Source organism: Miscanthus floridulus, chromosome 9 (genome assembly GCF_019320115.1).
Source record: "Miscanthus floridulus cultivar M001 chromosome 9, ASM1932011v1, whole genome shotgun sequence".
In the NCBI taxonomy this organism is placed as follows: Eukaryota; Viridiplantae; Streptophyta; class Magnoliopsida; order Poales; family Poaceae; genus Miscanthus; species Miscanthus floridulus.
Window position 1 is genome coordinate 126,072,430 of NC_089588.1, and position 12,849 is coordinate 126,085,278.

A 12,849-nucleotide genomic window follows, 5' to 3' on the forward strand; every position below is an offset into this window, starting at 1 on the left:
CCGCGAGGTCTACACTGACCGAGCCCACCACGCCCGCCTTCCTCCGGTGGTCGGAGTCCGCCATCACCTTTGATCGGACCGACCACCCCAATAGCATCCCTCAACTAGGGGAGGTATCCGCTTGTTGTCGACCCAATCGTTGGTACCAAGTGGCTTACCAAGGTGCTGATGGATGGCGGCAGCAGCCTCAACATCCTATATGCTGAGACGCTTGACGCTATGGGCATCGACTGAGCGCGCATTCGACCGACCAGGACATCTTTCCACATCATTGTGCCTGGGAAGCAGGCCATGTCGCTTGGGCAGATCGATCTGCTCATCACCTTTAGGAGTCTGACCAACTACAGGATGGAGACTCTTATGTTCGAAGTGGTCGGGTTCCATGGGACTTACCATGCTATCCTTAGACGGCCATGCTACGTGAAGTTTATGGCCGTCCCTAACTACACCTACCTGAAGTTGAAGATGCTAGGCCCCTGAGGGGTCATCACCATCGGCACTTCCTTCTAGCGTGCCTATGAGTGTGAGGTGGAGTGCTACGAGCACGCCACTAGCAATCGTCGCCTCCATCGAGCTTGTGGTTATCCAGGAGAGGACCGCCAAGGAGCCTCTAGACTCCAAGCGGTTGGCTAGGTCCTTTGAGCCTATTGAAGGCATCAAGGAGATCCTCATGGATCCCAGTAGCCTCGATGGCAAGGTGCTCCACATTGGTGCCATGCTTTCCTCTAAATAGGAAAGTGCGCTCGTCGATTTCCTCCACGCTAATAGAGATATCTTTACATGGAAACCCTCAGGCATGCCGAGCATTCCGAGGGAAGTCACCGAGCATGCCTTGAAGATCAGGTCGGACTCCAAACCGGTGAAGCAACGCCTACACTGCTTCGACGAGGAGAAGCGTGGAGCCATCGGCGAGGAGATTGAGAAGCTTTTGGCGGCCAGATTCATCAAGGAAGTGTATCATCCTCAGTGGTTAGCCAATCCCATTCTTGTAAGAAAAAAAGAGGGAAATGGAGAATGTGTGTTGACTACATGGGTCTCAACAAAGCATGCCCAAAGGATCCGTTTCCTTTAGATCAAGTAATCGACTCGACCTCAGGGTGCGAAACCCTCTACTTCCTTGATTTGTACTCCGGGTACCATCATATCACAATGAAAGAGTCCGACCAGCTCACAACTTCTTTCATCACCCCCTTTGGATCATACTGCTATGTCACGATGCCATTTGGTCTAAAAATGCAGGGGCTACATATCAGTGTTGCATGCTCAAGTGTTTCGGTGACCTCATCGGGCAGACCGTTGAGGCTTATGTGGATGACATTGTAGTCAAATCCAAACACACCGACGAGCTTGTGATCGACCTTGTGCTGACCTTCACAAAGCTCTGAGCGAACGGCATCAAACTCAATCCCAAAAAATGCGTCTTTGGGTCTCGAGGGGTATGCTGCTTAGATTCATTGTTTCCGAGCGCGGCATCGAAGCCAACCCAGAAAAAATCTCAGCCATCACTGAGAATGGGCCCGATACAGAACATAAAGGGGGTATAGCAGATCACAGGGTGCCTCACCGCACTCAGCCACTTCATCTCACATCTCGACGAACGAGGCCTCCCCCTTTATCGGCTTCTAAAGAAAGCCGACCACTTCGAGTGGACACCTGAGGCCCAGGAGGCACTTGACAAGATCAAGGATCTCCTAACGAAGGTCTCGATCCTGGTTCCATTGACAGTCGGGGAGCCACTCCTGCTCTACATCAGCAGCCACCACGCAGGTGGTCAGCGCCGCACTAGTGGTGGAGCGAGAGGAAGAGGGGCATGCCCTCAAAGTACAACGTCCCGTGTACTTCATCAGTGAAGTATTGTTCGACTCCAAGACCCGCTACCCCTAGATTCAAAAGCTCCTCTATGCCGTCCTCATCACCAAACAAAAATTGCACCACTACTTTGAGTTGCACCTAGTGACGGTGGTAACATCCTTTCCTCTCAGCGAGGTCGTCCAAAACCGGGATGCGACAGGAAGAATCACCAAGTGGGCTCTCAAATTGATGAGTCAAGGCATTTCGTATGTCTCATGGACTGCCATCAAGTCCTAGTCGCTGGCTAACTTCATGGCGGAATGGATCAAGATCCAAATGCCACCAGGTGGCCATTGATCAAGAGTACTGGACCATGTACTTCGACGGTTAGCTAATGAAGAAGGGTGCTAGCATAGGGCTAGTTTTTGTCTCGCCCCTTGGGGTGCACATGAGGTACATGATCTGCCTCAAACAACGTGGCTGAGTACGAGGCTCTCAGTCAACGGCCTAGTGCATCACTGATAGAATTGGGCATCCGGTGACTCGATATCCATGGTGACTCCTAGCTAGTCATTGACCAGGTCATGAAGGGGTCAAGCTGCCACAACCCTAAGTTGGTTGCGTACTGCTAGGAGGTCCACAAGCTAGAGGATAAGTTCAATGGCCTCGAGCTCAACCACATCCCCCGATGGATCAACGAGGCAGCCAACGAGCTGGCGAAGATGGCGTCAGGCCGAGAGCTAGTCCTAGCTAGCGTCTTTTCCAATGATCAGCACAAGCCTTCGGTCCGCTATGAGGAACCAGCAGCAGGTTGGTAACGAGCCCCCATCTTGGGCCTAGGGGCTAGATAGCCGTTAGCTTCACCTAACCCCTCCTCCAAGGGCTCGGGGGCTAGGGCAACCATCGGCCCCTCCTAATCCCTCTGGCCTAGGTAGGGGGCTGGGGCGAGCAATGCGTTGCCCGCCCTAGGCTTGAGGATTGGCCCTCCATTGGCACCATCCAACCTCGAGGCAATGGAGGTTCATGAAGATTCGATGATGGAGCTTGACGCTAACCCAACATCGAAGCCCGACCCTCTTGCCAATTGGAGAATGCCCTACCGCGACTACCAGCGGACAAGACGTTGGCTTGGTGGCTCACGCTCCGTGCCAAGTCGTTTATCATCATCGAGGAAGAGCTCTACAAGCACAGCCACACCGAGATCCTCCAGTGCTGTATCCCGATCGAACAAAGGAAGCAGCTGCTGGATGACATCCACAGGTGGGGTCTATGGGCACCATGCCATGCCTAGAACCTTGGTCGGGAACATGTTCGACAAGGCTTCTACTGGCCGATCGTAGTAGCCAGCTAGTAGTAGCCGACGCTAAGCATGTGTATGCGCACCTACGAAGGGTGCCAATACTATGCTCAGCAGACCCACCTACTTGCCTAGGTGCTTCAAACCATCCCCATCACATGGTCGTTCACGGTGTGGGGGCTCGATATGGTCGGGCCTCTTAAAAAGCGCCCGGGGGCTATACGCACTTACTTGTTGCCGTAGACAAGTTCACGAAGTGGATAGAGGCTCAGGCCGATCTCCGTGATCAAATTAGAGCAAGCCAGTACTATTTTTCCTCGACATTATCCATCATTTTGGAGTCCCAAACTCCATCAGCATGGACAACGTCACATAGTTCACCGGAAAGAAGTTCCTCCAGTTTGCCGATGAGCATCACATCCACGTCAACTTGGGCTATCATGGCACACCCCCAGTATGAACGGGTAGGCCGAGAGCGCGAACAGTATGGTTCTATAAGGCCTCAAGCCTAGGATCTTCAACCGGCTGAAACAAGTTCGGTGGCCGATGGGTCATGGAGCTCCCCGCGATGCTCTAGAGCCTAAGGACAACGCCTAGCCAGGCCACCGGCTACACTCCCTTCTTCATGGTCTATGGCTCCGAGGCCATCCTCCCGACTAACCTCGAGTATGGGGCGCCAAGGGTCAGGGTGTACAATGAGCAGGTAACCAAAGTGTCCCTCAAAGATGCCATGGATCAGCTCGATGAAGTGCGTGACGTAGCCCTCCTTCGCTCAGCTAAGTACTAGCTAGTGTTGCGCTGGTACCACAACCGTCGGGTGTCGAGTCGAGCCTTCAACATCGAAGACTTGGTACTCCACCTCGTCCAGAGCAACAAGGATCGCCACAAGCTATCGCCACCATGGGAAGGACCATAAGTTGTCGCGAAGGTGCTCCGACCGGGCACCTACAAGCTAAAAACCATCGATGGCCAAATCTTCACCAACACGATGGCCGTCCCCATAATGAGAACAAGCATTCATGAGGGCCCGATTGACGCTAGTGCGAAAGGGCGTTCCTCTCGAGCTGGCATGCTTGAGCCATGATCTCGACAGCATGAGCCACGAGTGAGCTGGTCCCCTCCAACTGCACCACTTCAAGGTTGTCGTAGATGACCCTGAGGGCAAGCGCTCAGGATACCAAGCTCATCACACTTTGCCTAGAGATTTCTCTTCACATTAGCAAGCTCCGCCTGGCCCTGAGCTAGATCCGCAGCGAGCCTAGCAGAAACACTTTTGGCCTCCAGCTTCTAGTTTGTCTCCCTTTTGAGCTCGGCCTAGAGGGAGCCGACCTTCTGCTGCACATAGTCATGCTCTCGGTAGACCTAGTCACGCTCTCGAAGAGCCTGGTCGTGCTCCTCATGAGCCATGTGGTGCTCTGAGCCAAGCCTCTCCATGGTCTAGGATAGCTCATCCCGCTCCTTGCACAAGCCGAGCGACCACCACGGCATCCTAGCTTGCCCTTTTCTCTAGGGCCGTGAGCTTCTCCTCAGCCCCCAGCTTCAGATCTCTTTCCCTCTCAACCTCGCCTAGGAGTCAAGGATCCGCTGGCGGGCTATGGCGTCCTTTTGGAGTCAGTTCATCCCACTCCTTCCTAACCCTGGCGGCTTCTTCATCATCCTTGCGTGACCTTGTCGACAGGGCCTCGAATGCCTTCTCGGCCTTGTCAGCATCCCGACGGGCCTCGGCCACTCGCATCCAAAGATTGGTCGCCTTCTCGGCAATGGGAGTGAGCTCAACCACCCTCTACTCGCATCAGCGAGCTGTGCTGTCACCTACCCAGCATAACCATGCCTCCTCAACGAGGTGGTCCTAGGCTTCCTTCTGTAGACAAAAGGAACTAGGATTTCTCCTAGCTGCGAGCTATAAGGGACTGCAGTGAGATGATGGCCAGGATACAAAAAAACAAAGGAAGAGAAGGTTAAGAAGCAAGACCGAGCAATACCTAGCTAGAGGGAACAACAACATCACGCAATGCGCCCGTGGCATTGTCTAGGGCCTCGAGCATGGACGCGATCCCTACGTTGAGGCTCTCCCGCTCCATGCTCTCTGCGACATCGTTGAGGGTAAAAAGCATCGACGCCAGATCCTGTGGGTCCGTCCACTAGAGCAGGGTTGCGCTCCGCATAGGCGAGCCGCTGCCCATCGAGGTTAGGGTCAGGGATGACTCCCCGCTAGCCCCAAGCGTCGCCGATCCCTCTCGTCGTGACGCCTCCACCGGGATGCCCCCTCTAATGACGAAAGGGGTCAGTGGTGCAGACGCGAGCCTCTCTCCTAGCACCACGACTTCCGAGGACCCCTCGGCCATGTCCCCCTCCATTTAGCCCACGTCAGGCGCTATCGCTTGGGCCACCGATGGCATAGGTCATGCCGATACCTCAGGCGATGCTGCGGTCGCACCCGGCTATGACCCATCTGTCACGGGCATCGCCACCTCCACCGACGTCAGCGGGGTCATGACCGGCTACACCACCCCCGCCATGGTTGGTACAACAAGTGTGGTCGGTAGCTCCATTCGCCCTATCGTTGGTGGTGGAATCGCGGTCATGACCGGCTGCCCCTTGTGCGCCTGCGGCCACCTCCCCGCTGACCGGTGCCACTCCCGCCTAACCCAAGCATGACCCCAGCCGATGGTCGCCGTCCCGATTAGAGGGCGACGCTCTTCTTTGGCATCCAGCACCAAAGGATTCTGATACCTGCCAGGACTACAAGAAGTGAAAACATAAGTCATGATGAAGTCCGATTAAAACAGGAAAAACAGAGGAGTTGATGGCTCACCTTAGTGCCGTTGGGCGGCAAATGCGTTTAGGGGATGAATCCCTCGACCCCTACTTCGTATCGTTGGTTCGGGGCCATTTTGATCCTACCCTCTGCTCCTGGGTAGAGAGGCTCGCCCCTGATAGCTCCTGGGGCGTGACGGCAGAGCCGCCCGCCTCTACTAGTTCCTAGGGCGCAACGATGGAGCCGCCCACCTCTGTTGGCTCCTTGGGGTAGGCCAGCAGTGCATCCAGCCTCCGTCAGTTCCTAGGGGGCACCGTTGGAACAGCCCACCTCTAGTCGGCTCCCTAAATGTGCCCTCCCCTTCATGGAATGGGAAGGGTCCCAACGCCTGTAAGGACAAATCGATGCCTGTCAGCGCATCCTCGTTCTCAAGGTTGTCCTACTCGATATCAGTCGGCTACCGTTTCTTCTTTCTCCATCACCTCGTCGTCATTTCCATCATCATCATCGTCAGTGTCCTCCCGTCAGTTCACGCACCCATAGCTTCCACTGCTTCTTTCTCTTGTTGTCCTCCTTCACCTTCCTTAGCCGCTCGCCCTCGGTGCGATTCATCGCCCTCATAGATGAATCCCTCGGTAGTGGCACTGGGTGATCCATGAGAATGAGGTCCCTCGGCTAGTCCCGCCCCTCTCAAAGTTAGTCTCACGGGGTCGAGAAATCAACTAAAGGAGAGGCAGGAGAAAGGGAAACTTAATAAAACACGATGTAGCCTAGATCCGGTTGCATCGGGGGATGCCCCAGCACCGGGTAGAAGAAGTCAAGGGTGGCACCCGCATCGTCACACAAAGGCTCCAGCACCTCCTTGATGTGTTGTGCTATCTCAAAATTAGGGAGCGTTCCCTCGTCGAGCGTCGTTTCGTCGAACGATGCCTCGGGCGCCATCGCTTATAGCGGGAGCGCGCGCGTCATCAACGACGCTACCCTTCGCACATCGTAAGCCCTAATGACGCCTGACCCTTTCAGGCCATTCTCCTTCAGGATGTGGATGGTGGTGATGTGGTCTCGGATCCTATTCTTATCCTTCTCCAGGGATGCCCCACTTCCTCCATGGCTCCGGGGCCTCTTTGATCAGGCGCTCGATGAACTCTGGCAAAGGGGCGGCGGCGTCAGTTCTTGAGGTAGAACCACTATGAGTGCCACCCCTTGTTGGACGTTGAGACCCACATGGGCGGGTACTCGCTGACCTGATTGTTCCAAAGCTAGATGCCGGCGCACCCCATCGGCATGTGCGGCTCCTGCTTGTCGCCCTTCTCCCTCTTCTTCTAGAGGTTGACGGTGAAGAAATACCTCCACAAGTCGAAGTGAGCGCCGATCCCTAGGAATCCTTCGCACAGCGCGATGAATGCCGCCATGTGTTGAATCCCATTAGGATTGAGATGCTGCAACTCAATCTTGTAGAAGTGCAGCAGCCCCTAGAGGAATTTGTGGGCGGGGGTCATGAGCCCGCGCTCGTGGAAGTGGGCGAATGACACCACATAGCCGTTGGGTAGCGACGACGCATCCTCGTTGCCAGGAAGCAACCACTCCTTGAACCACGGTCTGCAGTGTGGAGAAGACCGCGATGAACGACGACCTCCATGCACTAGAAGGTGATGTCAGAGCGGCACCACGGATCCTATTGAAAGCGGGGGCGGATGAATGTGAGCTCAACGACAACGGAGATGTGGAGGCAGGAAACCCTATCTTGATAGTGGTAGAGATGCAGAGGCAGGAAACACTAGCGTTGGCGGTGGTAGCATGGCTATGGAGGTAAGGATGCAAGCGTGCATATGAAACACGGAGGGCTAACCCTTTGGTTTTATAGGGGCGACGGGTGCGAGGAAACCAACCGCCCGCCTAGATCTCCATGCCCGCCATGACCTGTCACCACATCTCATTGTGGGGCATGCAGCACGCAACCTCTGGCCATCCCCTCAGAAAACACGCAAGATGTTTGGCCTCCCCGAACGGGGTATGACCCATCACAGGTAAGAGGGATACGGAGCCAAAAATGCTCCTACGGCTCGTCTAGGCCCAGGAGTTCGAAGGTTGGCCCACCAATGGGTTCGACAACCACTTAGGGCACCCTTAGAGTCAGAGGGTAGAAAGGCATCCCGGTCCGCGTTTCGAGTCTCGGCCAGATACAATCCATGGTTTTTCCTCGAAGAAAGGCAAAGAGCCCTCGGGACCGATCGAATAGACCCTGAGAACAATATGGATTGGCCGCTGAGAATCTAGGGTCGATCACCAGCTGACCTAAGCCGGACCCCCATGAATGGGATGTCGGGGCCCCACTCGGACTAGTCCGTTAACAGCTCACCGAGCACCATGATTCTTCCCTAGAGGAAAATCATGGCATGGCTTAATCCCTCCGTTTTATCGAAAAAAATGCTTGAGGGAAGATGATCACAAAGATGAGCCGACCCTCGACTGGACCCCTGCTACATGCAGGGTCTCGAGAAAAGTTGGACTCGCAAGTAGACCGAACGTGCGGTCGTAGAACGATGGTTGGTCAATCAGACCCCCGTAGGGGTCAGAATCAGGAAAGACCTTTTCCGACCCACCAAATCTCACGGTTATACCCCCAAGAGGTCTGAAAGCATCTAGGCTCCTAGTTGGATTTCGATGATTAATGACAATACGTGATTACTATGACTAACGTGTGTTTTGTAGAGGCAATTAAGTTAGGTCATGGTAATGGAAATTGATTGGGCAATCATGGTTGTCATGCCCCTACGATGGAAATAGTTTCGGTTTTCAAAGGATGGACGACTAAGGTTAAGGATGGACTGGTTCTAAGTGTCGTTTGGTGTTGAAGGGACACTTAGAGTAGTTTATGACTTTGTTTTTCCTTTAGCCGTACTATTAAGGGGGGTATGGACGGGTAGCTTGACCTAGGTGAGTCTAGTGGGTTAGGTGTGGTGCACACTTGTCAAATCTTGCACTAGGTAGCTCCTAAGTAGCCCTAAGATCAATTGGAGCAAACTTCATTCATATATGATTTCAAGTTGGAAGTGAATGGAGGGTCAAATGTTGACCGGACGCTGGTTTCGGTGTGACCAGGACGCTGGCACAGAGTCCGATCAGTTCATTTGATCAAGGAGAAGCCGTCTGGTGTGACCGGACGCTGAGAGGTGAGTGACCAGACGCTGGGCGCCAGAGTCCGATCGACCCCAATAAGGTTCCAGAGAGCGGTTTTCACGACCGGATGCTGCTCAGGGTCTGGTCACCACTTAACTGCTCGGTGGCAGGGTGAACTGACCAGAGCGTCTGGTCAGGGTCTGACCAGAGGCACATAATGGTTCGTTTTAAATGAGGGTGTATAAATACTTCCTCTATTCATGTGAGGGAGTACTTTTGCTCATTCCAACAGCTGAGAAACACCCTTTAGAGTGCCAAGGAGAGCAAGGTCCTAGTGAGGTGATTGAGATTTGAGAATCCAAGAGAGAGGCCTCATTAGTGAAAGCAAGAGTAGCAAAGTGTGCATCCACTCTTCTCATTAGGCTTGTCGTGGTCAAGTGAGAGTTCGTGCTTGTTACTCTTGGTGATCGCCATCACCTAGATGGCTTGGTGGTGATTAGGGAGTTTGGTGATCATCCGACGGAGCTTGTGGATGATCCAACTCAAGTTGTAAGCGGTTGTGGATGATTCACCGCGATGAAGTGTTGAAGAATCACAAACTACGAACGTATAACAAGAGAGAGTGAGATGGAAGGAACGTGATCACAAACTACGAACGTGACTAGTAGGCTCGACCTGGTATTTTATTAACCATGATGCGACCAATAAAGATTTGTTCCCATCTAGCCATATTTTTTTTCTCCCAAATAATGAGATTTAGGGCTTTTTTATCTATAATGGAAGAGTTGGGAAATTTCCTATTAAATCAAATAATGCTAATGGTCATGGATGCTTAGAGTCTACTTATTTGATGGCCATATAGTTTCTAATTAATGTGACAATTTTCAATATGTTGCTTTCCTTGCGTGTCTAGTGATAGTTAATGCGAAGGTTTTGTTGAGTTCTCCAATTATTAATAGCAAGTTAAGATTCTACCAGTGAGCTGACGTAAAGCAGGGTTCTCCGACAACAAATGTGCAAACAGAGTACTCAGTACTCACAAAGATTGCCTTAGGAAGTGAGGCCTTGTTTAGATTGGGGTTAGGAATCAGTATTAGGTACTGTAGCACTTTCGTTTGTATTTGACAATTATTGTCCAATCATGGCCTAACTAGGCTCAAAAGATTCAGTCTCGTAATTTACAATTAAACTGTGTAATTAGTTATTTTTTTATCTACATTTAATACTCCATGCATAGTGTCCAAAGATTTGATGTGATGGAGAGATAGTGAAAAAACTTGCCATCTAAGCAAGGCCTGAGGAAGGAGATGAGGCTGTGTCCAGCCGGACATCAAGGTATTTGGATCGCATCGTATCGCCTCCACAAAATAGCCATTCTCATTGATTTTATTTGTCCAAGCCCAATATGGGAGGCTTTTACCTATGTATCCTTAAAAAAGATGCCACACTCCTGCGTACCCCTCAAAAGTTGGTCGTCACCTACATGCCCTCGCTCGAACTTTTCTTTTCCCTCACGCCATTCCGTCGGCATTTGCTCCCAACGGTGAGTAACGGCTCTGGAGAATGACTCATTTGCCCTTGGGCTTGTATGGGCGTCTGAACTTTTTCGTTTCCCCTGTGCCATTGCTAGGCCAATTGGCTTTGGCGGCAGAGACGCCGCTGTTGGCGCCAAAGGACAGGGATTTGGCGCCAAAGAGCCTGCCCTTCTCCTCCTATATATTGGCGCCAAAGGCCAGGGAGTTGCCACTCTCTTGAGCCCTCTCTCTTTGACAGCCATGTCACAAGGTAGCAGCAGCTATGGTGGTGCACCAAGGCGGCGTGTGCTTTGCCCGAACTGCAATGTGCTCGCCAATCGCTTCATCTCGACGACCAGGGCCAACCCCAACCGGGCCTTTCACAAGTGCCCTTATTTCGCGGTTTGTGCTTCTCTCTTTGGTCAACATTGTTTGTCTTTCCCTCTTTGCTCAGTCTCTATGTTGGATTTCAGATTGGAGGATGTCAGTACTATCAGTGGGAGGATGAGATGGGGGAGACAGCTACACCAATCCAAGCAGTTCCACTGCAGGCAGTGGCAGCACCTGGTGGTTTTCCCACAGCTCCTCCTCTAGCCATCTTGCAGGAAGGTTCCCAAGCAGCTGTAGTTGAAGGCCATGCACCAATGGACAAGAGGGTGCAGCAGCAACTTAGGAGGATTGAAAAACTTGTGTATTTGTGCTTGGTGCTTGCTTTGTATGCTATTTTCAAGAAGTAGGCTGTTGTTGTGTGTGTGTGAGTTTTCATGGATGTATGGATCAATCAATGCATGAATGAATAGATGAATGAATGAATGCTTCTCATGGTTCATAACAACATTAAGACAAAGAAACTAACAGTTCACTCATCCATCACATAACTGGTAGCATAAAGTGTTTCATCACCAACAGCATACGGTGTTTGATCACATCACTTACAGTTTACACATAGAAACTAAATTACTAGAGTTTGTTCACATCACTAACATGAACCATCAATTCAGACAAGGTTTTTCATGACAGCCCCAAAAGAACATCAAAGTACCAAAAGATCATGCGTCAGGGCCAAAAAAAGAACATCACTAGAGTTTCTTACTGCAGCTTCTTTGGTGTCAACTTCTTCTTCACTGCTCCCTTATTTCTTCTTGGTGTGCATTGTGGATCCACAGGCTCAAGTGGGAGGTCATCAACTGGCTGGCTGGGCTGGGTGTCCACTGTAATGGAGTCCTCATTGAAAGGAACCAGATGCACAGATAAGAGTGGGACTAGGATCATTTGAACCAGTTCCAGACCTGACAGTCAACAGTATGCATTAGATTTCCACCTAGTTGAAATGAAAAGGATGAGGCAAAGAACAGGTACCTTGTAGACACACTAGTAGGAGCTGAGGTTGAACTAGTGGTGGCTGGTGCTGCACCCTTGTGTTTTTGTGAGGAGGTTGAAGAAGAGGATGACTTCCTCTTCCTTTTGTTATGGATGGCATTTGCCACTGCCTCATTGAATGGGAACTGCATCTGGGATGGCTAGGCCACCACAAGACTCCTCTCTGTGTTGCTTGCTGCAGCCTTCTTCAACCTCTTCTTTGGTGTGCCCCTACAAAGAGAAATAGATTAGCTTCTATGTATGCAAAGCTATGTACATGCAAAGATAGCTATATGCATAGGACAATAGATTACCTTGCTGTCCTCCATTGCAGCTATGTCTTCTGGGTTCCCATTCTTACAAGTGTACCAGTGATGGCCCAACTGATGACAGATGGGGCATTCATGTTTCTTTGACTTCCTCTGGCTGCTGCCTCCCTCAAGTGCAGATTTCATCCTATTCTTTCTCCTACCTCCACCTGTGGACTTTAGAAGAGGAGGGTTCAAGAAAAAGCCTAGGTTCTGCCTCTGGCCACATGCTCTTGTCAGGTATGCTAGGGATGGAGCTGTCATATGCAACTCTAAAATTGTTGATAGAGAAGTACTCATCCATCATAGTCTTCAAGCTTTGCGCCAGGAATTGAGGTAATGTATGCAATGGCATGCTTGCATGGGATTCCTGACCCCTGCCAAACCCTACAAGAACAGGTCCTGTCTGCTAGGTTGACCACAAACCTGAACCCAATTCCTTGCAGACCTTTAGCACATAGCTCTGCCACACCTTCAGGTGAGGCTGTGATGACATCTATGTCCAAGTTGTAAGTGTCTTCCCTAAGCCTCTGCATGATATGGGGCATAATTTTACCATTGAGCTTAGCAGCTACCCTCTTCCTATGGTTCCACTTGATCAAAAGCATCTATCTTATAGTGTCTAGCAAGTCATCCAGGTGCTTACACTTTTCAAGTTTGACCCAGTTGTTGAAGGACTCAGCCAAATTATTTGTCACATAG

At 51.6% G+C, this 12,849-nt stretch overlaps 1 protein-coding gene across 1 annotated transcript; it reads left to right on the plus strand.

Annotated features, from left to right (window-relative positions):
* Nucleotides 1–10,629: 10,629 nt before the first annotated feature.
* LOC136483181 (uncharacterized) lies at nucleotides 10,630–11,217 on the plus strand. The gene is made up of 2 exons (XM_066480255.1): nucleotides 10,630–10,882; nucleotides 10,954–11,217. Exons 1-2 carry the CDS (start codon nucleotides 10,742–10,744, stop codon nucleotides 11,215–11,217), a joined length of 405 nt encoding a protein of 134 aa, XP_066336352.1. The 5' UTR covers nucleotides 10,630–10,741.
* The last annotated feature ends 1,632 nt before the right edge of the window (nucleotides 11,218–12,849 follow it).